Source organism: Mastigoproctus giganteus, chromosome 4 (assembly GCF_048544385.1).
Source record: "Mastigoproctus giganteus isolate SK-2022 chromosome 4, ASM4854438v1, whole genome shotgun sequence".
Classification (NCBI taxonomy): Eukaryota; Metazoa; Arthropoda; class Arachnida; order Uropygi; family Thelyphonidae; genus Mastigoproctus; species Mastigoproctus giganteus.
In genome coordinates this window covers 139352974-139380344 of record NC_143578.1, presented here as the reverse complement: position 1 = coordinate 139380344, position 27371 = coordinate 139352974, and the positions used below count along the sequence as shown (strand labels likewise).

Sequence of the window (27371 nt, the reverse complement as noted above, 5' to 3'; positions counted from 1 at the left end):
ACAGTAAATACTCTGTAAAAATCTGGTATATTTTATAATAAATAAAAAAAAATAAATCCAGTAATATTAAAAAAGCAATCTGGCACTTGCATCACTGATTATGTTTGTCTTTAAGAATCCATACAGAAAAGGGTGACATTTATTTCATGATTAAACAGCTTACAAGACTAACTTGCCCTTCAATCTGTTTTTGTTGCCAGCAGGATTTAAAATCTATAGGTAGTATGTAATCATCTTAATTTTCACAGCAAAACAAACTTGCCTTTGCAACAAGTTTCCCTGGTATTGCACTACTTTCAAACAGCTGGTCTCTTTGACAGACTGCTATGACAGCCTGTTTCAAGACTAACTTGTTCCTCATCAGATAGCAGATGGTCTATAGTGATAACATGCAGCCAAAATGGGTGTAAGAAAGTTGTTCAATGTGAGCTATCATGGGTGTACAAAATCAGAGTTTAAAAGTTTGTAATATAGCCCAAGCTATCTGTTTTGTATGAGTGTTGTCATTATAGACAAACTGGTGTCTAATGAGGGCATGAAATAGGTGCCATCTTTAAAAGAAACAGCGAATTAACCTTTTGGCTAAGGCATCTGTTGGAAAGTACTGTACTATCAGAACACTCATTAACAAGACAAGTTTGTTCTGCTGTGAAAATTAATTATTAATTTTCACAGCAGAACAAATACTGCATATTAATTCTATTGTATTAATATGCAGTATTCAGTATAGTTTGAATCCTTCTGGTCACAAAAACAGATGAATGGGCAAGTTAGTTTTGCAAACATTTCTAATTCTCTCTTTTATTTAGTAAAATTCATAAATTAATGCAAACTGCTCTTGCAAAGTACAGTTATATGGCTAATAACACAGTACGTGTACGAGCAGATGGTCCATTTACATCCTTTTACAATGGCTGGGAGCAAGTGCCCAATATGGGTATAGCTGGAAAAATATGCTTCATTAAATACGGTTAATCGTTTTCCATAAACACAACTTACTGACACCTGCAAACAGCAGATTTAATTCCACATACCTAGCTCCGTAGCCGAGTGGTCAGGAGCTGGAGTGCAGTAGCACACGCTCTTTGAGTAGACCGGGGTTCAAGCTCCTGACTGCTAAATACAGTCGATCTGCCAACCCGCACTGGACCAGCGTGGCAGATTATAGTCCATTTCCCTCAGCATGAATTGTTGAGGAGGCTTCCATCCTGCAGGGGGTTGATAATGGCTGCAGTTAACTTTAACCTAGAAGAATAGTTATTTATTTATTTTTTTATCCTCCAACTCAGATTTTTTTTTCTCTAAGCACATTCATTAATATTCTATCTGATACTGTATGAAATACATGGGTTGTGCTAGAGTAAGAGTTAGAATAGGTATATGTATATTTGCATGTACACCAATGCTAGGAGTATAGTAAATAAATGTGATGAATTTGAACTGCTGGTCAAGACATCAAAAGCAGATATTGTTGGGATATCAGACGTGGTGCCACACAGATATAAGCAGCACAGAATTAGAATTTGGAGAGTACAATGTGTACAGAAAGGAAGGAGGGGTTATGCTGTTAGTTAAGAAACACGAAATCTAAGGAAGTGCATCCAATTGACATTGGTGGACAATGCAATGTTGAGTCAGTATGGTGTGACATAAGCACAAAGAAAGGGAAAATGAGAGTAGGTGTGTTATAGGCCTAATGAATCTGATGAGTATAATGAGCAATTGTGCAGAGAAATAGACTGGGCCAGTAAATCAGAATGTCTTATAATGGAAGATTTTAACTTTCCAGATATTGTCTGGAACTTGTGGGTTGGTCACTCGCACATTACCGAGACTTTTGTGGATGACTGTTTTCTACAGAAACATGTTCGAGAGGCAACCAGAGGGAGTAATACTCTTGATCCGATTATCAGCAGTCATTCTACATGCGTTAAGAATTTGCAGATAAAGGAACCAGTAGGTGGCAGTGATCACAGTGTACTGATGTGGGATTTACTTAAAAGATGTTACTACCATCAGAGGTAAGGGGAAGGATTTTTGTTTTCGAAGAGATGACTACAGTGGTCTCAGAGAGATTTTAAATTCTATACAGTGGGATCAACTGATGATGTTGCCAATGGTGAATTCTAAATGGGAAGCCTTAATGGAATTAATCTTGGAAGATACTAGGCTTTTCATACCAACTAAGAAATACTGTTCAAGGTTTAGGGCTAAATGGATGTCAGATGAATTAATGAGGCTTGTGGCAGAGAAGAGAAATGCATGGGATAGCATATAAATTATCAGGCAACACAGAAGCCTGTGGCAGATATAAGCTAGTCTGTAATCAAGTCACAAAGGAGGTTAGGCAGATTACGATAAATGTTTGGCAAAGGATGCAAAGAAAAATAGCAAAGAGTTCTTTACTTATGTAAACTGTAGAAGGAAAGTGATGAATAAGATTGGTCCACTGAACATAGATGGTTTGACTATTGATGATCGTGCTTATGTAGCTGATAAACTCAACGAGTATTTTGCATCTACAATTCACACATGTGGAATTATTCAAGGAGGGGAATGCCAGAAGTTTATCAAACTCGTACAGGGAGCTAAGTGATTTTGTAATAACTGAGAGCAAAGTGGAGGAAAAATTGCTGAAGTTAAGCATAAGGAAGGCACCTGGGGTGGATGGGATCTATCCAGTTATATTAAAGGATGCAGCAAAGAAAGTAAGCAAACCCTTAGCCATAATTATGAAAACTTCCTTAGACTAAGAGGAGGTTACCATGGACTGCAGGTTTGCAAATGTGCTCCTAATCCTCAAAGGGTGACACAGGTAATTACAGACCTGTTAGTCTTACTTCTATTCCAGGAAAAATAATGGAGTCACTGGTTAAGGAAGTGGTCCAGGTTCATCTAAACAAGACTGCAGTTATAGTTCAGACACAGCATGGGTTTGTTAAGGGGAAGTCTTGTCTGACAGGTTTGATTGAATACTATGATGTGGTCACAAAGGAATTGGATGAAAAGAATAATTTTGATATCATATACTTTGATTTTAGGAAAGCTTTTGATACTGTGGCACATGGAAGAGTACTGTACAAATTGGAGCAGTATGGCATTAAGGGCAAATTGCTACAATTTGGGAGAAGTCAGAGAGTGGTTATCAATGGACACTGCTCTTCATGGACTAATGTTATTGGAGTCCCCCAGGGTTTGGTGTTGGGCCCATTGTTGTTTTCGGTATTTATCAATGAAGGTATATCAAGGTTAATGTCTAAGTTTGCAGACAACACGTTGGCAGGGTTGTTAATGACAGTAATGATAGTATGCTACTGCAACAGGATCTGGAAAAATTGAGCAAATGGGCTGAGAGGTGGCAACTGAAGTTTAACATTGACAAATGTAAAGTACTGCATATGGGTAGCAGTAACCCCAGAGTAACATATCAACTGAGTGGTACTACACTCAAGGTAGTGGAGAATGAAAACGACCTGGAGGTAATTATGCAGTCAGATATAAAGTTTTTTGAGCAATGCAAAAAGGCTGCAAGAGTAGCTCATGGTGTCTTGTCAATGATATACAGGAATTTTGCTAGCAGGGATAAAGGGAGTGATTGTCCCTTTGTATAAGGCGATGGTCAGGCCACACTTTGAGTACTGTATACAGGTCTGGAGGCCTCATTTTAGGAAAGATGTTGAGCTGCCGGAACGAGTACAGAGGAGGGCAGTGAGATTGGTGTGAGTGGAAGAAAGGTGCAAGTTCTGCAAAATGCAGCTTCTGCAGACTAGGCAGCTGCGAGGTGATCTAATTGAAGTGTATGAGGCCTTAATGGATTGAGCAAGCTCAATGCTAATGGGATTCTTCCTCTTGCTCAGATTACTCCCCTGAAGGGGCATAAATTCAAATTGAGGAAAGACAATTGTAGAATAGATTGCAGAAATTCGCCTTTAGCCAGTGGGGTGGTTGATTGCTGAAACAAACTTTCATCTTTTTGTAGTGGAGGTCAGCAACTTAAATAAGTTCAAGGCAGAAGTTCAAGCAACTTAAATAAGTTCAAGGAAGAGGTGTTTTTTTTTTTTTTTTTGGCTGATGTTATATAAGCTTGTTTCTTGCATCATATGCCTCTACTAATGCTAATGCATGCATTTAAAATTAACATTACAGTGACAAGATTTTCTGTAACTTAATTCATTGCCATTTGTTTTCATTTATGAAATTGAACTATTGTTTATATCTGTTGCCACCGGCACTACCTTTTAATCATTAAATGTTTATAGATGTCAGTACTTTAATATTCATTAAAATGTACTTTGCTAAAACTGCTCAGCCACTAACTATAGATCTCCGAAATCCGAAAGATTTTAAAATCTGGCACCTCTCAGTCCTCAAGAATGCTAGATTTTAAAGAGTTTGGAGTATAAGGGGTGCTGTTTATAATTAACGGCAAATTGGACTAAAGTAAAAGTGAATATAATAGTTAAATGTTTGGAAAAAAACTATTAAATTGATGATATTCTTACTGATTTTTATGAAATTAAAGAGATGAAAGTGTTAGAGTACATTGGGGTTTATGGTGCAAAAACAACAGATTATAATGTGCCAGGCCAAAGTCATAATTTCAAATAAGAAACAAAGATTTTGTTAGTGTTTTAAATAGGTTACCTCATCAAAAAATTATGTACAGAATGGAGTAAAAGGCAGTAATAAAATAAAAATAAATTGCCTTTTTTGTGTGTATAGAGATTAATAATTTGTAAAAAATTAACTGCTGACACATGGTCATTGCCAGATAAAGTCTGACTGAGTGTATAAGGCTCAGTCAGATGGCTTAAAGTTGTAAAACGAGCATTTATAAAATTATATATTTATGTTAAAACGTGTTTAATAGATACAATGGTATCAAATGACTATGTTCTATGAGGAGCTGATTAAGAACAACTTTCTCTTTACAATCCCTGTGCCCTAGTTTGATTACAGGCTTAATCTGATACAGTTTTTTTGTTTGTTACCTGCCAATGCCACGAATATTGCTGCTGCTGCTGCGAATATATCTCATTATGGATTATTTGCCTATATTCTGTATAGGGGACTGACAGGCCAAGATTATTTGTCGGGACTGCTAATTTGGCTGAAGTATCGGCCAAGTCGTTTCCGTTAATCCCTATGTGGCTGGGGATCCAGCAGAAGTGGATATTGGATCTGCCTTCATAGAGTGTGCATATCATCTGCTGAACCCAGAAGAGGGGTTGTGTGAATTGTGTATCTCATCGCTGATAAAGCCTGATAATGTCCTCAACGAATTCAGTGTATATAATAGACTGTTGTCATTGGTGAGTTCTTATATGATCCAAGACTAACTCTATACATGCAGGTCTGCAGTATATATATTCTGTATTCAGGGGAAATCTGCCCAGATATAGTACTGTCTGGAAAGACAGCAGCAGATCCTGCACACAATTCTGACCTCAAGCTGTCTGTAAACTGGCAAGAAGTCAGAATGTTTGGCTCCGTGTTCAGAATAGACAGGAGAAGGACTGAAGGTAGACAGACAGAGGATCAGACTTCATCCAGTTCTTAGGGGAGATTATTTGCTGGTATTTAAGTATGCCAGGGTGGTTGTTGTTTGTTTGTTTGTTTGTTTGTTTTGGGATTTATTGGGTGCATCGACATCTGTGGTCATAGTGCGCCATTATTGTTGGTACTGGGTTTAACGACACAAGGGCTACCGAGGCCAAATTGTGTCTGTTCATAGTTTTTTACATGCAGCAATCATTAGAGATGTTAAATTATATGCTCCTGTACCAGCTGGTATGTTTTAAATACATTAAAAGTTCTTCTATATTTGCTTCATTTCCTAAGGAGTGATAAAAATCACGTGAGATGTTCAATGTGAAGAGTGGCTGAAAAGTGTTTGACCAGATGGTTGAATGTAAGGGACAATCAATGAGAAAATGACAGACTGTAAATTGTCTGTGACAGGATGAGCACTGAAGTGGTTTTCTCTCAATAATATGAAGACATGAGTATGATGAGTGTGCTCAGTTCTCAGTCTTACCAATATCCCCTTCCCCCTCTCTCTCGTTTCGTCAGAAGCCAGAGAACCACAGCTTTGGATCTTGTTTTATCTGGTAAAGTTTATTTACAATCCCTGTGCCATAGTTTTTGGTGTTACTTTTCCAGATCTGTGACTGATTGTCATAGCATGCTTTGCAAATGATAGGCTTATAGTCAGTGTAAGGAACCTGAGGATGTTGTAGAGAGCGAGTTGAGGATGTTTAGCAACAAGGTCGGCACTTTCATTTGCCAGAATGGCCAGGGATCCAGCAAAAACTGATTGAACACACTCCAGGAGAATAGCTGGGAATGAATTTATTTCAAGATAGGTGAGAAGATAAATTCTTCCTTATGACAGACAGCACCAAGGGAAGCGATGTAAATTATGGTAGGTGAGATGGAAAGATTGGTAATCTTACTATGTGCTAACTTGATGGCATCTAATTCAGCAGTGAAGACACTGCAGGCTAATGGTAGTGAGGCTGTAACTAAGTGAAGGAAACACTGCAGCAGCACCTACCATACTGGCAGTTTTCAATTCATCAGTATAGATTTTACAGGCATGAAGGTCAGAGTAGTGTGAGCTGAGGGCAACTACTTGATATTGCAAGGAGGTATGACATTCTTCCCCCACTGCAGAAAATGTACATCATAAGAGGCAGAAACATACATCCAAGTTGGGACAGGTGCAGTTGTGTCCTGAAAAATATCACTTAAATCAATATTCCAACTCTGAACAAACTCTTTAATCCATAAGGAAGGTCTATTTTCATTTGGCTTACTCTCATAGAAGAAATCCCACCAAGTATTATAAAGATACTCTCAACTGAGGTACGATGGAAGACTTGGATCTTAGCAGCATAGTGGAGCAGTAATGTTTTTCTACAAAGATATAATGGGGGATCATGTGCTTCAATATAAAAACTTTGTATTGGAGAAGTCCTGAAAGCTTCCAGTCCTCAGGACACTGTGCTGGATGACATTTAGACATTGTAAAGTAGTGCTCCCGGCAGAATCATATACTGGACAACCATAATCTAGGCATGAATGGATTAATGTTTAATAAAGATGCAGTAAAGTATACTGATAATCTCCCCATTACATGGACGAGACTGATCAAAATATGTCGAAATGCTTTAGACAAGTATTTCGTAAATGAGTGAAGTGAGCTTGAAAATTAAGTTTGCTGTCTAATATCAGTCCAAGAAATCTAACAGTAGTAACAAGTGGGATTGGAGTATCGTTTATTTGCAATTCAGGGTCAGAATGGTGAGCCCAATGCTTGCAAAAGTGAGTGGCAGTGCATTTCTTTTCTGATAGTTGATAACCATTCTGCTGCTGTTGTTTGAGAGCTATTGGCACAAGAGCAGCTTAGGCTATAATGCGCCTAGTCTAGGTTAGAGAGTTTCATATTTCAACATTTTTCATTATGTTGTTTAGAAGAAAGCCAAGATTTTTTTTTATAATTACATATCTTTTTTTTAAATGTTATACTATTAGTTTTTATATGTTTTGGCAGTATCCTATTAACTTAAGGAAAAAGAAAATGTCGTTAATATTTGGCCGATCATCTAAAATTGTTTTAAGCATTAGGTTGTTTTTTGCATTCATTATTGTTTAAAAAGCTCTTATATATTCTCTGTTAAATCTTGGACAGTTCACCATGAAGTGATGTACAGTGAATGGAACTTGACAGTTTTGGCATTGAGGAGAGTCTTCACCTCTGAGTATGTAAGAATGAGTCATAAGAATTTGCAATCGAGTGACTCGTTCTTATGAGTCACTCGATTGCGAATCAGGGTATGCCTGATTCGCAATCGAGCAAGGATCACTTCTTCATGTCTGTTGGATTGGCTGCTAGTAGTCCATGGTCGAAATGTTTGTTTAATTACATGAAGTTTGTTGTTAGTTTGATCTTGCCATTGTTTTGAACTGCTTTGGTGGATTAATTTCGTTTGTTTGTTATTTGGTTTTTAGGAGCATTAGCAACTAAGGCCATATTGCTCCGGGAATATGTGGTGGTCATTCCCTGACCTTTCCGCATCCTCCGTATTTGGTGGTTGTTTTTTATTTGGTTTTTAGGAGCATTAGCCACTAAGGCCATATTGCTCCGGGATATGTGGTGGTCATTCCCTGACCTTTCCGCATCCTCCGTATTTAGTGGTGACGGGCTCGAACCCCAGTCTAATCACCGTATTTGGTGGTGACAGGCTCGAACCCCGGTCTAATCACCGTATTTGGTGGTGACTGGCTCGAACCCCGGTCTAATAAGAAGCTTGTGCTCCTTCAGCACTGTTGCTCCTTCCCACCTAGCTACGGAGGCGCACAATTAATTTGGTGGACTTGTAATCGGAATATGGTATTGAGCAAAAGGCATAGTCAGATGTAGCAGCCTCTCTTGCCGCTTTGTCTGGTCTTTCATTTCCAGTTATTCCTGTATGGCCTGGGATCCAGTAAAATCTGATCTTGTGATTACTTTTAACAGCTTTGTTACTGAATGTTGGACCTGTTGTAAAACTGGGTGTGTTTTGGTATTGGCATTCTGCAAGGCAATAACAGAGCTAAGCGAGTCAGTGAAAATTATGCTGTCTGCTATCTGTTTACAAGAATCAAAATGGCTTATAATTCGGCTGTAAAGACACTACATTCTTTTGGGAGTTGTTGGATAAGAGTATAGCCTTCGAAGTGAATCGCAGCTCCTACACAGATCTCTGGTTTTTGACCCATCTGTGTATATGAAATGTGATGTTCATATTGTTCTTTGTATGCTGCATGTAGCTGCTGATAGTTTGTTCTCAGGAGAGTTGTTTTCCCCCCAGGATTTAAAATGCAGGTCATATGCAGGTTGAATTATGATCCATGTTGGAATGATCTCTGCAGTCGTACTAGTTATGCTGTTATAATTATGCTCTTGGGCTTAACAGTAAATCTTTTAGATGGATGTTGGCAGGTCGGTTCATTTGTGGATGGGCTTGGTATAAGTTTTCCTAGCAAGATGAAAACAGAACCTCTCTATTTGGATGATCGGTGATGGATTTTATCTTGACGGCATAGTGTAATAATAAGTTCTGTCATCTAAGTTGTAGTGAAGGTTCATGGGCTTCTGGAGCTCCATAATCCAGCTTGGAATGAATGTCTTAGTTGCTTAATATGTTCAAGGAATGTCAGTTTCTTATTAGCATAGGCACATAATGCAAGAAAGCAAGCTTATATAGCATCAGCCAAAAAAAAGATCTAAGAGAAGCCCTAAGAATCTTATGTGTGGTACAACTGGGATCATATATCTGTCCAGTTTAAGTTCAGGATCAGGGTGTAAGTTTTGTTTCCTACAGAAGTGTATATATGCAGTTTTTTGTGTGGAAAACCGGAAGCCTTTTGTTTGTGCTCATTTACTCATTTTATTTATTGCTCCTTGTAGCTGCCATTCTATACTTTGCATATTCTGAGAGTGATAGGAAATACTGAAATTGTCAATGTATAAAGCGGTATCAACAGGTTTTGGTATATGTTCAGTTATGGAGTTTATTTTGATAGCAAAGAGGTAGTGCTAAGCACGGATCCCTGAGGCATGCCCTCTTCTTGGGTGCAGACTTTTGAAAGAGCATTCTACAACCTAACTTGAAATGGCGTGTGGCATAAGAAATTTTGAATATATTTAGGAAGATGTCCAAGTAATCCAAGGTGATATAGGTTTTGGATAATTCCACAACACCATGCCATATCATAAGCTTTTTCTACATCAAAACAGATCATTACGTGGTGATCTTTTCAGATAAAGGCATTTTGTACACTGTTTTCTAATTTGATAAGTAAATCTAGTGTTGAACGATTTTTCCTGAAACCATGCTGTGCTGGAATGTGAAGGTTATTTCTGTTCAAAAACCATGTTAGACGAGCATTGATAATTTTCTCCATAACTTTTCCCAGGCAACTTGTTAGAGCTATTGGACAGTAGTTACATGGGTCAGAGAGGTCTTTCCCCGGTTTTGGGAAAGCAAGAATTATTGCATAACACCAACTGTCTGGAAATTGGTTTTCTAGGAAGATTTTGTTATATAGTTCTAGTAATGCCATTTAGGATTGATCATTGAGTTGCTTTAACATCATATAGTGAATTTGGTCTGGTCCTACAGAACTTTGCTTTGTCTGTGATAGAGCATGTTTCAATTCATGGAATGTTAAAAGTAGGTTGTACTCTTCATCATTTCTTGTGGAAAAATTCGGTTTATGCCTTTCTATTCTTGCCTTGTGTATTTGAAAACATAGTATATGAGGTGGTCGCTGATATTCTGACGAAGGGATAACCATTCTGTGGAGTCCAGGATTCTATTTTGGTTATGGCAAGTTGGAGCTGCTGTTCGATGGTATTGCGACTGACAGGAAATGGTAAGGAAATCTACATATAAGTTTCAACATCATATAGTGAAATACATATAAGTTTCAACAGTTTTTGGGATATCTTGTGTCATGCTGCTAACTCAGATTGCAAGTAGTGTTGAACTAAGTATTGATCCCTGTGGGACTCCTTCCTGAAGTGAGATGCAGAGAGTATGTTTTTATATCAGACCTGAAAGAATGCAATTGCTGGAAATTTTGAATTATTTCAGCCAAATGGCCGTTAAGCTCCAGATGGTAAAGATCCATAATGCCATGATGCTAGGTAGTGTCAAATGCCTTTTCAAGATCTAAGTTGACTATGACTAGATGTTGTTTCATGACAAAGGCATTGTGGATATGAGATTCGGCTTTTATGAGTACATCTAGGGTTGATCTGTTTTTCCGAAAGCCATACTGATAATCTGACAGGAGATTCTGCGACTCCATGATCCAAATGAGCCTTATATCAACCATCCTTTCAAAAATTTTACCCACATAGCTCGTGAGAGATATGGGCTTATAATTTTGAACCAGGGAAGGATCTTTGCCTGATTTTGGTAAGGCAAAAAGCAATCCAATGATAAAATGCCGCCAGGAAAGAGGATAGGCATTTTCATAGAGGATACAATTGTAGAAAATCAGGGTACACAGGTCCTCTTCAAGTAAATGCTTCAGCATAATGTAATGAACACCATCTGGGCCTGCAATACTGTTGGAAGATCTGTTTAATGATTCTTTAATTCTATTAATGTAAAGGGTTGGTTGTAAAAGAAGGTGCAGTGAGTGAAGAAGTTGATTTTATACCATTCTGCACCTGCTTTGATGTTCTGGAAAGAGGATGCATACGAGGCAGAAGGAGAGATTGTGGCAAACAATTCTGCTAATGCATTAGCAACTTCTTCAGGAGTAAACATGTCTTTCCCTTTCCAGTGAAGTATCAGAGAGGCAGTGGAGCAAACTTGCCACTTAGGGCCTGTACTCTTTTCCAGATGAGCTGTGTGTTGGTGTCTTTTGTGATGGTTGAGGCAAAAGCAATCCAAAAATTACGTTTAAATTTCTGTCTAATTTGTCTTTCTTTAGCTTGAAGTCTTTTATAAACAGTTACCAGTAGTAGGATACTTGCGGAAATAATTCCAGGCATGGTTTTTCTCCAGTTTGACATTAAAGCAATCTGTATTCCACCAGTGATTTCAGTGAATGCAACGTGCCTTTGATTTTGGAATACAAGCATTAGCTGCAGTCAGAATCTGATTTGTTATGTAAGTAGTTACATCATCAGTAGGTCGTTTTTGAACATAAAGTCTGTCTAGAAGTATTTTGGCAGAATATCCATCCCAATTTGCCTTCTTAAACTTCCAAGTGGATCATTGATCAGGATTTGGAGTTACCATTTGTAATGAGCAAATAATTGGAAAGCAAACACTGTTAAAGGGATCGGTTAATATTGACCATGTCATGATTGGAAATACGGATAGCAAACAAATTGACAAGTCAATTACAGAAGTAGAATCCAGAGTTTAGTAAATTAAGATCATTATTATTCATAAAGTCTTCCATCAATTTGCCTCTTGTATCCATTGCAGTAGAACCACTCAGCGGATAGTTGCCATTAAAATCACCAATAAATTGGAGTTGTGTAATGAGGTTGTAGAGTTCTGAATGGGAAAATGTAGAGATGATGGAATATAAATGGAAACAAGAGTAACTGAAACACTCACTGCAATATGATCTGCCACAGCTTCTAGGCAGGTTCGTAATTTGGTGGGCTTGGACAGTGTGTTAGAATTAATAAGAATAGCTACTCCTCCACTGCCCGAACCTTGCTTACTCGCGCCTGGACACACTCCAGCTCCGCAGATGAAAGACGCAAAGAGATCACCAGGGTCAAAGTAGACCTTACGAGGTGTGGCTACCCCATTGACGTCCTCGACAGGTGTGATCTACAGACACGTGACAACGTGACGACCAGCTGCAACACCAACAGTGACGAGCCATCCACGAGGGCATTTATCCCATACTACCCCAACCTGTCACAACAGATCGGTAGAATCCTAAGAACACACGGGATAAAGTGCATCCAACTCCCAGGCAAGAAACTGCGTTCTCTCATTTCCAACGTGAAAACACCTGTCCCCACCCTTCTGCAGAGCGGTTTGGTCTATCGCATCTCTTGCCGTGACTGCACTAGCTGCTACTTTGGAGAGACTGGACGTCGACTCGAGAAACGTCTCTCGGAGCACAAAAGAGCGATCCGTTTAGCGGATGTAGAACACTCAGCTATCGCCGAGCATGTCTGGACAACCCACCACGACATCGACCCACACCGCGATGTCGTGGTGGTAGACAGATCCCACCATTACCTAAAGCGTACCTGGTTGGAATCGTTAAATATAAAATCTTCGGATAAATCCTTGAACAGGAACAGTGGTTGCCAAGTCAACCCGATCACAGAGTCAGTAGTTCTATCATTGGACAAACGCTGGCCACGTCATCATGCGTCACAGCCACAAACGTCAACAAACAATTAAACCTCGCGTCTCACGCACCTGGCAGTGCACATCTCTATTCCAACTGCCATTCATGTATTTTTAATTCTGAGGAAGGCTACCATATAGCCGAAAGCTTATATATTTCTTCTTTTATTTGTACGCTCTGTGTGCAACTATAATAAATTTCTTAGCTACTCCTCTATGGGCAGGAGACTGGGCTTCTATCTTGTCTGTACATTATATAATTTGAGAATTTTGGTGAAACTTGCAGTGACAAGAACGTTTGTTATATGTATACACCTATGGAATTGAACTGAGCAGGTAAATCATTTAAGTCATCATGACTGCTTAGTCCTCTGCAATTCCATTGTATGATGTTGTGCATCATTTAGGTTTAGCCAAGGAGATTCATATAACTCTTTTTTTGTATGAAGAGCATTTTTTTTCCATTCTCTTTTTTTTTGAGATGGGGCATACAGTATCCATAGTTTTATTAGCATGAAATTCTAGTATGGGTTCCTCAATTTGAGTATACATCTACTTCCATACTGTTGGTGGGTGATTTGAATTTCTTGCTGTCTTTAGTAGTTTTAAATTTTTCACTGTCATGTGAAATCACTGGCATATCAGTTGGGATGCTAATTTGAGCCGTTGGTTGCTTTGCTGGTTTTAGTTTGAGGCATGTCTTTTCCAGAGTTTAATAGTATAGTTTTAACCCAGTTAGCTAGAGATGTGCTGGGGGGGGTATTGATACATCAATTTGAGCTGCTGTTGAATGAAAGCTTCGAGTGTGAGATGCATAAGGAAACTGGGCATGGCCAACATAACTTGTCTCCATGCCTCAGGGTATGTGACTTTATGTTCTATTTTGTATTTTTGAATTTTCTTCCCTGTTTTTCCACATTTCACATGATTTAGAAAAGGCTAGGTGACTAGGTCATTTGTAGTTGGGACACATGATTTAGAAAAGGCATTTGCAGTTCAGACAAATGGGAGTGGAGGCTGAACAATCTGCTTGTGTATGCTCCTTGGAACCAAAAATAGGGTAAATGGCATCACCTCTACATGCCTGCTGGGAATGCCCATATTTCTGGCATTTAAAAAAAAAAAATTAATGGAATTTGGGATGCAACCAAAATCAGCAGTTTAAATAGCCAGCTTTTACTGAGGACGCAAATCTGGGGTGCTGAAAGTAAAAATGATGGATCAAATTGGAAAGAGAATCTTTTTTAGTCATTATACAGTTGCTGCTGATTACTTTTTGATTGTTGAGTTCCTAAATTAATTTTTATTCAGATACCGTAAGTAGGCCCTACTCTGATGACACCTTTCAACAAATTTAAGGTATAGTGGGGAGTGATAAATACCTACAGCCCACCAAATGGAGTTGTTTTGAGCAGCCACTCCTCGGAATGTTTTGAGGTGGCTGTTTCAACCAGGAGGTCCCCAGATTGTAGTTGTTTAACCATTCTTGGTGATCCAGCGATGGATTCCAAATATCTTTGGAATTGTAATAACTTGCCCACAGGCTGGGGGGGGGGAGAGAGAGTATCACCAGAAAGTTTGACATGTCATTGCAATGCACTTCCCTTTGAAGCCTTTTTGGTTGGTTAGAGTCATTGACATTGGACATTTCTGGTTTTGAGCTTGTAGGCTCTGACGGTGGAAAGTTATTTAAGTCCATGTTTCCTCCTTTTAGCCCTGGGAGAGGGACTTCCTTCTCCCAGGTTACCTGCCTCACCATGGTGGAGCCAGGATTGGTGCAAACCAATGATCAAGTGATCAGAAGAATAGGAGAGCAGCACATTGCAATCGGAGTTAGCAGTAATGTTGCAAGCGAGGTTAGCAGTGACAATGCTAGCGAGGGAAGCAGTAACTTTGCAAGTGGAGGAGGGTTTATGAAAGCATTAGTACTGGCCCTAGGATAAACACTAGAAAATTGAACTAGTGAGATCGTGGGAGCTATCGCTTGGCACTTGGGGCCATGCCAGGGTGGAAGGGGCTGCTTTGGTGATTGGGCAACCTTGTCTACAGTGACATTAAGCTCTCTGAATAACTCTTGGACACGAATACCAAATGGACAGTTGGCAGTTTGATGAGTGTTTAAAGATTTTCCCATTGTGGATCAAAAACATGTCCACATGAGATGGTCTGGCAGGGGGTTCAGCTTAAAGGCATAGTGTAGAGACAACTGTTTTTCATCAAACTAACAAGAATGGTTCATTTGCTTCCACATAGAGACTTTGGGAACAGATAATTCTGGTAGACACAAAGACCCATAATCTAGTTTTGATCGTACAAGTGCACAGTACAGATGGAGTAGAGTGTACCAGGCTGCACCCGAAGAAGAAGAGATGGTGAATGTTCAATTATCTCATCCACTTTGTGCGTAGATGACAAATTTGTTGGAGAAATAAACTTTTTGTTAAATATGAGTCCCAAGAATTTTCTCTCCAGTGTTACTGGAATAATTTGTCCACATTAAATCAGGTTTGGGGTGAAGATTAGTCTTGTGACAAAAATGGACACAAACGACCTTCCCCGGTGAGAACCTGTAACCATTGGTTGTTTTCCGGGAGTTAAGGCAGTCGATGTCTTGTTGTAGTTGTCTCTTGATAACCCTCATATTGCACAACTAGGAAAATATGCTGAAGTCGTTTTCAGAGTACAGTGTTTATGGTTAGTGGAAGTTGTTCAGTAATGGAGTTTACTTTAATGGCAAAAAGCATAGTACTTGAAACTGATCCCTTCAGTACTCCCTCCTCTTGCAGAAGGTCCGAGAGAGGGCGGATCCTACTCCAACTCTGGAAAAAATGGGATTAAAGGTTTTTGCAAAAATGGAAGGTGACCACTTAGACTGAGGTTATAAAGATCTTTTAAAATATCTAATCCCCAAGTTATATCATATGCTTTTTCCATATCAAAGAAGATGGACACTAGATGCTCTCTTTTTAGGAAAGCATCTCAAATAGATGTTTCCATCCTAATTAAGTAGTCCAAAGTGGACTTATTTCTTCGGAAGCTGCACTGAATATGGGGGAGAGAAGGCCATTTAATTCTAGGTATACCATAAAAGATAAGCGTCAACCATTCTGTATAATATTTTGCACAAACAGCTAGTTAGAGCAATAGGACTGTAATTTGTTGGAAATTTAAGATCCTTTCCTGGCTCCGAAAACAAGAATAGTTGCCTTGTGCCAGGTGTCCAGAAACTGCTCTTCAAGGAAGATTCTCCTGTATAGAAAGGGCAGGTAGTCCACAGATTTTGGTGAAAGGTGTTTAATCATTTCATAAGGGATGTCATTTGGTCCAACAGCACTTGTCTTTATAAGGGTGAACTGTTTACAGCTTGTGTATAAGTAAATGGTCCATTATATTGTTAAATACCTTTGATGTAAAATTAAGGGCCTCTTACTCAATTTTGTGTTTAAGGACCAGAAACTGTGGGGAGGAAGATGATGCAGAGATGTTAGAAAATGTTTACCCCAGGAGCATTGACTATTGCAGTTAAGTCTGCAATAGTGCATCCATTGTATTCCAGGACTGATGAGGGGTGTACTGTGTATTTTCCTTTCATTTTCCAAGTTTTGGCCCAGACCACTTTACAGCTGGTTGCCTGAGTAATAAAAGTGAAACAGATTCGGGATTCCTTTTCGCAGTGAAATGGGTCCAGCTCTGACATCAGATATAACATGCTTTAGTGATAGTAATGACCATATATTGCAAGTAAGCCACTGGTTTTTGCTGTACTGGTCAGTATGGGGAGATGAGTAGTTAAGAAAATACAAATTATTCGCTTCCCTCCTCACATAGGTAACTACTCAGTTGACCTTTGAATTTGTTTGGTGAATAAACCCCTTCCCATATAATTTGAATTTACCCTAGAGTTCTGAAATTTTCTATAACAGTGATTATTCTGCCTTCATTCATTTTACTAATCGCTTTCAGAGCCTTATAAACCTGTCATGTCACCTCTGAGGTGCCTGGTTGCCGAGCTCTGTAGCCCACATATATGAATCTTTCCTCAAGGTTGCCACTGTGTTGCCTCATAATAAAGGGCAAGCTCTGGCATTGGTGTGGGCAGCTGACAGCTTGATGGGTCCCCCAATTTGAAAAAATAATGGCTAGCATTATTTTCCCAAACTAAATATTTTTATGTTTGATATTATAGTTTGATGAGGTTAAAGGTTGATTTGCAAATTTTCTTGCACAACTGGCATTCCTACTTAAGGGTGCATTACCAGATGAAGATATTAGCATACATGAATGCAGATTTTTTCTAGTGTGATGATAATATATTAGTTAGCCGAGTCAGTGTCCTAATTCAGCTAACTAATGCAGGCAAAAAATGCTAATTAAATCAGGATATAAAAAGAAAAATTGTTATTTGAATTTGCATATTTCAGATAAGAAATTATTATTATTAAAATTGTTTATTGCCAGAAGGTTAGTTTTACTTTCTTACTGTTTGAAAAATGTGTTATAGAACTTTAGTAATAATACCAAAGTAATAGTTTTTTTTTTAGTATATAATACCAAACTAATTTCTCTTTGATGTGAATATGAATAATCATATTTTGTAGGCAGCAGTAAAAAACTCTGGAGAGCATAAATTGAAGATTACCCTAAATATATCTTTGAATGGAATTAAAATTACAGATGACAAGAGCACAGTAAGTTCCTACCTTCATAAATTTTATTTTCTCCATATAAAATTGAATCCTAAGGACTTCAAAAACTTAAAATTATACAACTAACGTACAAGTAGTGCAAACACATTTCCTTACATTGAGAAATAAAGTTAAATCTTTAGTTTCAAATGAATAGCACCTCTCTGTGAAGAGTGGCATACTGCTATTTTATTTTCAGTACTATTGCCCAGACACACTGTTTCAGTGATTATTGTCCTTTCTTTGGTGGGAAAGTAGGCACTCTCAGGGTAGAAATCGATTTTAAAACTTTGCATTTTCTGTGTTATGGATAATTTCCATAGCTGGAAGCCTTTTAGTTCTCTCGATTTAACTCATCTACACCTTTTGGTATTTTATTTCATATCGAAGAAGGTTCCAAGCCACATTGTCAAATCCTGTATTCAAATCCAGAGATGAAGGGACAATAATCACCAAAACAGCTCATTTGGGCAGTAATACTGACTGAAAATAAATAATAGTATACGTTCCTTCATGGAGAAAAGCTATTTATTTGAGGTGAAAGAGTTAGGTAACGTGATTTGCTTCACTATATGAGATGTATGATGCTTTTCTTATCCTGTGTTATTTCTACTTTGTTTTATCCATTTTAGTTTTGAAATGGGTAAAGTAATTATCAAATATATATACAATATTGAGGTAGTTGTTCTTGGTTGTTCTACTGTTAGGGAAACAGTAAATTTATTGTGCAAGAAGGATAGGTAGAATAGGACACGGGTATGTCTGCCAGGGAAAAAAGTAGATGACATTGTAGAGCAGATATCTTTTAAGGGCACAAAAGGTGATCAACGTGATATTTCACTAATGACATTAAGGGTAGGAGATCTGGACTTATTTCACAAGTGCAGATTAACGTTGAAAAAAAAGTTGCAGGATTGAAAGTATCTGCAATTCTACCCAGACATGATAGGAGGAGGAGTGTATGAGAGCTTTGTCAGTCACTTTGGCCCTGCCTTCTGCAGAGCCAAAGTGATTGACATATGCAATTGAAGTGACCGACTGTGCAAGGCTCATGGAGTAGAATTTTTCAGTGTGGCCTGTGCTTGTTAGCAAGAGAGAGAGAGAGAGACCTTCTACAGGGATGGGATACACTTAAAAGAAAGGGTGCAAGAATATTTACTGATGATATCAAGGCAGTGTAAGGTGGTTCAGAAAACTGGTAGAGATTGGGGATACACAGACTAATACATTAACAATAGCCGCAGGCAGAAGTGGAAGTGATTCTTGAACTGGTTTTATTGGAGTGCAGCAGCCTGAAAAGCATGGTGTCAGGGATTTCAAGGCCTGCCTGCAGCAAGTCATCCGTGGAACAAGTAAATAACATGGGCTGTGTTAGGGTAACAAAGGGTAAGAACAGGTGCATGTATACTTGTACATACCAGTGCTGGGAGCATAGTAAATAAATTTGATGAATTTGAAGTGTTGGTCAAGTCATCAAATGTAGACATTGTGGGGATATCAGAGACGTGGTATCACTCAGATATAAGGGATGGAGAGTACAATGTGTACAGTAAAGAAAAACAGGTTAAGAGTGGGATGGGTTATGCTCTTTTTTTTGTTAAGACTCTCATAAAATCTAAGTGCATTCAGTTGACATGGGTAGCCAGTGTAATGTTGAGTCAGGTTGGTTTGACAAGAAATGCTTAAATGAGTGTTATATGTTTAATGACTCTGATAAGTACAATGAACAACTGTATAGTGAAATACAGTGGCCAGTAAATAAAAATATCTTATCAAGGGGGATTTTCACTTTCTAGGTATTGACTGGAACTTGTGGCTTGATCACTCACTCACTCACACACACACATACTATCAAGAATTTTGTAGATTTATTGTATGACCATTTCTACAGCAGCAGCATGTTATAGAGGCAACAAAAGAGTAATAATCTAGATCTGATTATTAGCAATGATTAATTATGCATTAGGAATCTGCAGGTAAGAAGAGCCACTGGTTGCAGTGATCACATTATACTGGTGTGGGATATAGTTAAAGATGTAACTAGCATCAAGAATAAAGGGAAGTGGTTTTGTTTTTGTAAAAGTGGCTACAGTGGTCTCAGACAGTTTTTAAATTCTATACATCAGGACCAATTGATGTTACCATCAGCAAATTAAAAATGGGAAGCATTCAAGGAAATAATCATAAACGCTACCAGGCTTTTCATACCAACTTAGATCTAAATGGAAGTTGGCTGAACTAATGAGACGTGTGGCAGAGAAGAAAAATGAATTGGATGTATATAAATTATCAGGTGTTACAAAAGCCTATGGTACATATAAACTAGTTTGTAATCAAATCACAAAGGAAGTTAGGCAGATTATAAGAAATCCGTCACAAAGGATACAAAGAAAAACAGCAGAGTTTTTTACTTATGTGAACACTAGAAGGAAAGAGATGAATCACAGATGGTTCAACTGTTGATCCTGCTCAGGTTGCTGACAAATTGAATAAGTATTTTGCATCTATGTTCATGTATGAGGAATTCTTTAGGGAAGTGATGCCAGATGTTTATTGAACTAACAGGGAACAATGATTTTGTAATAACTGAGAGGAAAGTGGAAGAGAAATTGAAGTTAAACATCTGGTGTGGATAGGACCTCTCTAATCATATTAATGGAGGCAGCAAAGGAAGTAAGCAAACTGTTAGCCATAATTATTCAGAGGATTCTGAGGAAGTCTCTGTGTACTGAAGATGTGCAAATGAATCCCCAATTCACAAAGGGGATCAAAGAGTGACATGAGTAAATACAGACCCATTAGTGTAATTAACTTCTGTTCCACGATAAATAATGGAGTCATTGGTTAAAGAAGTAATGTAGAATCATCTAGGCAGAAGTTTCAGTTACATACTTCAGTCACAAAATAAATTTGTGAAAAATAATTTTGATATCATATACTTGAATTTCAGGAGAGCTTTTGTTACTATTACAGATAAGACTGGTGTATAAATTGGAGCAGTGTGGCATTAATGGTAAGTTATTGCTATGGATAAAGGGATGGTTTCATGGGAGAAGATAGAGTGGTTACCAATGGACACTGCTGTTTGTGGACTAATGTTATTAGTGGAAACGGCCCCGAGTGCCAAATGACCTTTCTAGTGCAAGTACTAGTGTTTTCATAAACCCTCTACCACCTGCAATGTTACTGCTTTCCGCTAGCAACATACTGCTCTCCTCTACTGTTGATCGCTTGGTCACTGGTTGGCACCGCTCTTGCCTGCATGTGGCGGTAACCTGGGAGAATAATCACCCTCTCCCAGGGCTAAAAGGAGCAAGCATGGATATAAACAACTATCCACCTCTAGAGCCTTCAAATTCAAGGCCAGATAAACCCAATGATGATGACTTGAACCAACCGAAAATGCTCTGAAGAGAAATGCAATGCAATGAGATGCCAAACTTTCTGGTGATACACTCTCTATTCAACCAGCCTGTCGGCAAGTCGTCACCATTTGTTATACAAAGATATTTGGAATCCATTGCTGGAACACCAAAAATGGTTAAACGAGTCAAAACACTCAGGGTGGCTGCTTAAAACAAAAACTGCCGGTATCTATCACTCCGCACAATATGTTAAATTCGTCCAAAGGTGTCATCACAGAGTGGGACCTGATTACAGTAACTGAAGAGGAATTAGTGCAAAACATAAATGACCAAAAAAGATGGAAATCTTGTTCCAATTTGTTCCAAAATTTTAACTTTCAGCACCCCAGATTTTCCATCCTCAGTAAAAGCTGACTATTTAAACTGTCAAATTCGCCTTATATCCCTAATCCCATTCGTTGTTTTAAATGCAAAAAATATGAACACTCCCAACAAGCATGTTGGGGTGATGCCATTTGTCCTATTTGTGGTTCCAAGGAGCATACACAAGCAGATTATTCAGCCTCAAGTCCCGTTTGTCTCAATTGCAAAGAAAGTCATCCAGCATTTTCCAAATCATGTGAAATGTGGAAAAGAGGGAAGAAAATCCAAAAATATAAAATACAGCATAAAGTCACATATCCTGAGGCACGCAGTCAGGTTATGTTGACCATGCCTAGTCGTTCATATGCATCTCACACTCCAAGCTTTCATTCAACAGCAGCTCAAACAGATGTATCAATACCTCCCAGCATATCTCTAGCTAACTGGGTTAAAAGTACATTATCTAACTGGAAAAGACACACATTAAACTAAAACCAGTGAAGCAAACAACACTCCAATCAGCATCCCAGCTGATACTCTGACAGTCCCACATGACAAAGAAAAATTAAAAACTACTAAAGGCAGCAAGAAACCATCCACCAATAGTATGGAAGTTGATGTACACTCAGATTATGAGGAACTGATACTAGAACTTCATGCAAGTGACACTATGGATACAGGACAGGACACCCCATGTTCCCAAAAAAAGACTGAAAAATCTGCTCCTCAAACAAAAAAACAGTCAGATGAATTATCCTCAGCTAAATCTAAATGAACCCAACATCTTACAATGGAATTGCAGAGGCTTTCGTTGCAACACTGATGATATTCAAGACCTAATTAACTGATGTTCTCTGGTTGCCCTTTGTCTACAGGAAACTTACCTAACCTCGCAAATTTTTCCTTCGATAAAGAACTGTCGTCTTTGTTGAAGAGATCAAAATATAGCTAATGCTGCCCATGGTGGTTTGGCAATCCTAGTTTTTTTCAAAGATCCCAACTAAACATATCCCACTTCAAACTGAACTAGAAACTGTTGTTGTTTGTATAATTCTCCATATTGCAATAACACTTGTCTCAATCTACCTACTGCCAAACCGTACTTCCTCTTTAAAAGATCTTGAAGACCTCTCCATACAGATACCTCCACCTCTCTGTATATTAGGGGACTTTAATGGGCACCACCCCTTATGGGGCATCCTAAATTAGATAAACGGGGTCGACGAATTGAAAGCTAAAATTTTAGAGGCACTAAATCTCACCATACTCAGTACTGGTGCACCGACACGTACAACTCCCAACTGAACACACCTCAGCAATAGATCTTTCAATTTGTCCTTCAGTATTGGTCCCGACCATAGAGTGGTATGTAATAAATGATCCCATAGGCAGTGACCACTTCCCAATAGTATGCAACTTTTTGATAGCACAGATTCCTTTAACTCAACTCTGCAGAAAATGGAAATTTTAGGGTTGAATTTGAAAGTGTCTGCAATTCTGCCCAGACACGATAGGAGGGAGTATATGATGAGAGCCCTGTCGATCAATTCAGCCCTGGAAAGATTGTGCAAGGCTCAAGGGGTAGAATTTTTTTCAGCCTGGTCTGTACTTGTTAACAGGAGAGACTGCTTCTACAGGGATGGGATACACTTAAATAGAAAGGGTGCAAGAATATTTGTTGATGCTATCGAGGCAGTGTTAGCTGGGTCGGAAAACTGCTAGCTTGGGGGGGGGATACAAGGACTAATAGATTAACAGTAGCCATTGGCAGAGGCAAAAGTGATTCTTGCACTGCTTCTATTGGAATGAGCAGCAGCCTGGAAAACAAGGTGCAGGGTATTTCAGAGACTGCTGGGAGTCATTGCGGTACAAGTAAACACATGGGCTGTGTTAGGGTAGCTAAGAATAGGAACAGGTGCATGTATACTTGCATGTACACCAATGCTAGGAGTTTGGTAAATAAATTTGATAAATTTCAGGTATTGCTCAAAACATCAAAGGCAGATATTGTTCGGATATTAGATATGTGGTGTAACACAGATATAAGGAATGCAGAACTGGAATTTGGGGAGTACAACGTCTACAGAAAGGATAGAAAGGGAGGAGAGGATATGCTATTAATTAAAGAAACGCATAAAATCCAAGGAAGTGAAGCCAGTAGACATCGCTGGATAGTGCAGTGTCGAGTCAGTTTGGTGTGACATAAGAGTAGGAGTGTGCTATAGGCCTAATGACTCTGATGAGTATAATAAGAAACTGTACAAGGAAATAGAGTGGGCCAGTAAATCAGAGTCTTATAATGGGGGATTTTAATTTCCCAGATATTGACTGGAATTTGTGGGTTGGTCACTCACACTAGCAAGGCTTTTGTGGATTTATTGGATGATTGTTTTCTACATCAGCATGTTCAGGAGGCAACTAGAGGGAGTACTCTTGATCTGATTATCAGTAGTGATTCTTCATGCATTAAGAATCTGCAGATAAAGGAACCACTAGGTGGCAGTGATCACAGTGTGCTGAAGTGGGATTTACTCAAAGACGTAACTACCATCAGGGGTAAAGGGGTTTTTGCTTTCGTAAAGTTGACTACAGTTTTCTGAGACAGTATTTAAATTCTATATGGTGGAACCAACTGATGATGTTACCAACAGCAAATTCAAAATGGGAAGCATTCAAAGAATTACTCTTGGAAGCCACTAGGCTTTTCAAGCCAACAAAGAAATATCGTTCAAGATTTAGGCCTAAATGGATGTCAGATGAACTAATTAGACATGTGACAGAGAAGAAAAATGCATGGGATACATATAAATTAACATGTGACACAGAAGCCTATGATAGATATAAGCTGGTCAAAGAAAAACAGAAAAGAGTTCTTTACCTGTGTAAACTCTAGAAGGAAAGAGATGAATCAAATTGGTCTACTGGATATTGATGGTTCAAATGTTGATGATCCTGCTCAGGTGGCTAACAACCTAAACAAGTATTTTGCCTCTACATTCACACATGAGGAGTTATTCAGGAAGGGAAATTCCAGAGGTGAAGTAAACTCTAGCAGTGAACTAAATGATTTTATAATAACTGAGAGGAAAGTGGAGGAGAAATTGTTGAGGATAAATATAAAAAAGGCACCTGGGATCTATCCAATTATATTAAAAGAGGCAGCAAAGGAAGTAAGCAAACCCTTAGCCACAATTATGAGAGCTTCTTTGGACTCAGGGGAGGTACCCATAGACTGTAGATGTGCAAATGTAACCCCAATTCACAAAGGGGGATCAAAGGCTAACAGAAGTAATTATAGACCTGCGAGTTTAACTTCTGTTCCAGGAAAATTAATGGAGGCACTGGTTAAAGAATCACTGCAGGATCATCTAGACAAGACTTCAGTTATAGCTCGGACACAGCATGGTTTTGTTAAGGGAAAGTATTGCTTGACCAATTTGATTGGATACTATGATGCAGTCACAAAAGAACTGGATGCAGGGAATAACTTTGATATTATATATTTGGATCTTAGAAAGGCTTTTGATACTGTTGCACATGGAAGACTGCTGCACAAATTGGAGCAGTGTGGCATTGGAGGCAAATTGCTGCTTAAGGGATGGTTGAGGGGGAGAAGACAGAGTGGTAATCAATGGACACTGCTCATCGTGGACTAATGTTATTAGTGGAGTCCCTCAGGGTTCAGTATTGGGTCCATTGTTGTTTTCTGTATTTATAAATGATATTGATGATGGTATATCAAACTTAACGTCCAAGTTTGCAGCCGATACAAAGGTTGGCATGGTTGTTAAGCACACTACTGACAGTATGCTGCTGCAACAGGATCTGGAAAGGTTGAGCAGATGGGCTGAGAGGTGGCAAATGAAGTTTAACACTGACAAATGTAAAGTACTACATATGGGAAACAGTAACCCAAAGTAACGTATCAACTCTGTGGTACTACACTGACAGTGGTAGAAAATGAAAAGGACCTGGGGGTAATTGTGCAAGCAGATATGAAGTTTTCTGAGCAGTGCAGACAGGCTGCAAGGGTAGCTCATTGTGTCTTGTCAATGATATACAGGAATTTTTCTAGCAGGGATAAGGATGTGATTATTCGCTTGTATAAGGCAATGGTCTGGCCACACCTTGAGTACTGCATAGAGGTCTGGAGGCCTAATTTCAAGAAGGATGTAGAGCTGCTGGAACAAGTACAGAGAAGGGCAACAAGATTAGTGAATGGAACAAAGGGTTGCTCTTACGAAGAAATTACAGTGTCTGGAGACTAGGCACCGGCAAGGTGATCTGATAGAGGTGTATAAAGCCTTGAATGGTTTAAGCGTGCTCAATGCTGATGTGATTCTTCCTCTTGCTTGGAATAATCACCTGAGAGGGCATAAATTCAAATTGAGGAAAGACAGATGTAGGATAGATGTGCAGAAATTTGCCTTAGCCAGCGGGTAGTTGGTTGGTGGAACAGACTTCCATCCCTTGTGGAAGTTGATAGCCTAAATAAATTTAAGGCTCAGCTGGACAGGTATATCGAACAAATGGAGGGGTGAAATGGGAGTGGGTTTTTTTTTTATTGACTGATGCTGCTTAAGCTTACTTTCTTGCATCATATGCCTCTACTAATGCTTATGTTGACAGATAGACATCTGGAGGTATGGATGTGTTTTATAGATTTAGAAGAGGCTTTTCATTGGATATAGTTGGTGAAATTATTGGAGATATATGGGAATGGACTGTGGTGTATTTGAAGGACAGAAGTTTTGCTGTAGAACATTTTGTCCTTCTGCAGACAAAACAAAAAAGTAATAGTTAGGGTTGGACAAGGTAGCACAAAGTGTGGAGATATGATGAAAATTGAATGAGTAGTACACAGTACTACTGCCCATTCTATCAGCACCATGATCAATCTAAATTGATCATGGTGCTGGCTAGGACAGACAACACACCCCCGTCCATGATCAATCTAAATTGATCATGGACGGGGGTGTGTTGTCTGTCCTAGACATATTTAATATATATGTAGAAGAAATGGTCAAAGAGGCATTTGATAAAGAAATTATGGAATACAAAAGAATTGTATGATAGGGAAAGGGTATTAGTATTAGCTGTGTCTACATGGTGCAAGGATGCCAATGGCTTATGTTGCACCAGCCTAAAAAATAAAATAAATAAATAAAATAAAAATAATAATAAGAAAAAAATTTAAAAAATCTATATATTAATATGGAAGCCATTTTCTTGAGACGGCCATTGTGAATGATAGGCCTAACCGATCAGGCTGAAAGTGGTCTCAAATTGAAGGTATTTCTTCCTAGATGTGCAGAAAAATGTGAAAATATAAAAATTCAAAATAGTTTTATTTTACGGAACGGTCAGTTTTGTCTACTAGCGCTGCCTACCTTAGCCCCATTACGCTGCCATGCTACTCTGACTGATCGTGTTGAATGTACCTTGCAGCAAAGAAAGAACACGAGATTTTGTGTTCCTGCCAGCCTAACCTTTTCTGTGGCACTACTACAGATCAATGTGTAGCTGTTAAAGGCTTCAGTACGTTTTAGTGCTCTGTAACTTTTCATCGCCATCTTTTTCTGCTCAGGTAATCTGGCAACTTTACGATTCATCCAACTTGGAATATTCCTTGTGGAGTATTTTTTTTAATGGTATATAAGCATTCAAGGCTTCTGTATTAATGTTTTAAAGGTGTATACCATAGTTCAATTGTATTGCTCTCTGTGAGATATCTGCCCAGTTAACAGAGGCCATGTAGCATCTTAAGCCGTCATAATTTCCTTTGCCTTTAACTACTGCTACCTCTCTCTCTTCTGTCCACCATAGAACTCTGATCACTTCCTGCTACAGGTACCTGGCCGTATTAGGTCATCTGGTTCATGGGTGGTGGTGATGAGGTCTAGAATATTCTTTTCCCTAGTACTTTTCCTGACATGTTGATACAAATAACAATCATCTAGTTGATTTAAAAAGTTTGTCCCCCATGCAGAGTTTCCTTCCCATTTGCTCGAATCAATTAGAGGCAAATTAAAATCCCCCATAATAAGACATGCACACTTACTTGTCCATTC

The 27371-nt window shown here is 38.7% G+C and overlaps 1 protein-coding gene across 5 annotated transcripts in view; it reads left to right on the top strand.

Annotated features, from left to right (window-relative positions):
* Positions 1 to 27371, top strand: part of Dab (DAB adaptor protein) — a 246562-nt gene that overhangs the window by 104983 nt on the left and 114208 nt on the right. For 4 of the 5 annotated variants that reach the window (XM_090372948.1, XM_090372950.1, XM_090372945.1 and 1 more), the window contains exon 4: positions 17486 to 17575. The exons of the other annotated variant lie outside the window; for it this stretch is intronic. In XM_090372948.1, coding sequence (XP_090229074.1) covers positions 17486 to 17575 — 90 coding nt within the window. The remainder of the gene's footprint in view (positions 1 to 17485; positions 17576 to 27371) is intronic. 5 annotated transcript variants of the gene reach the window in all.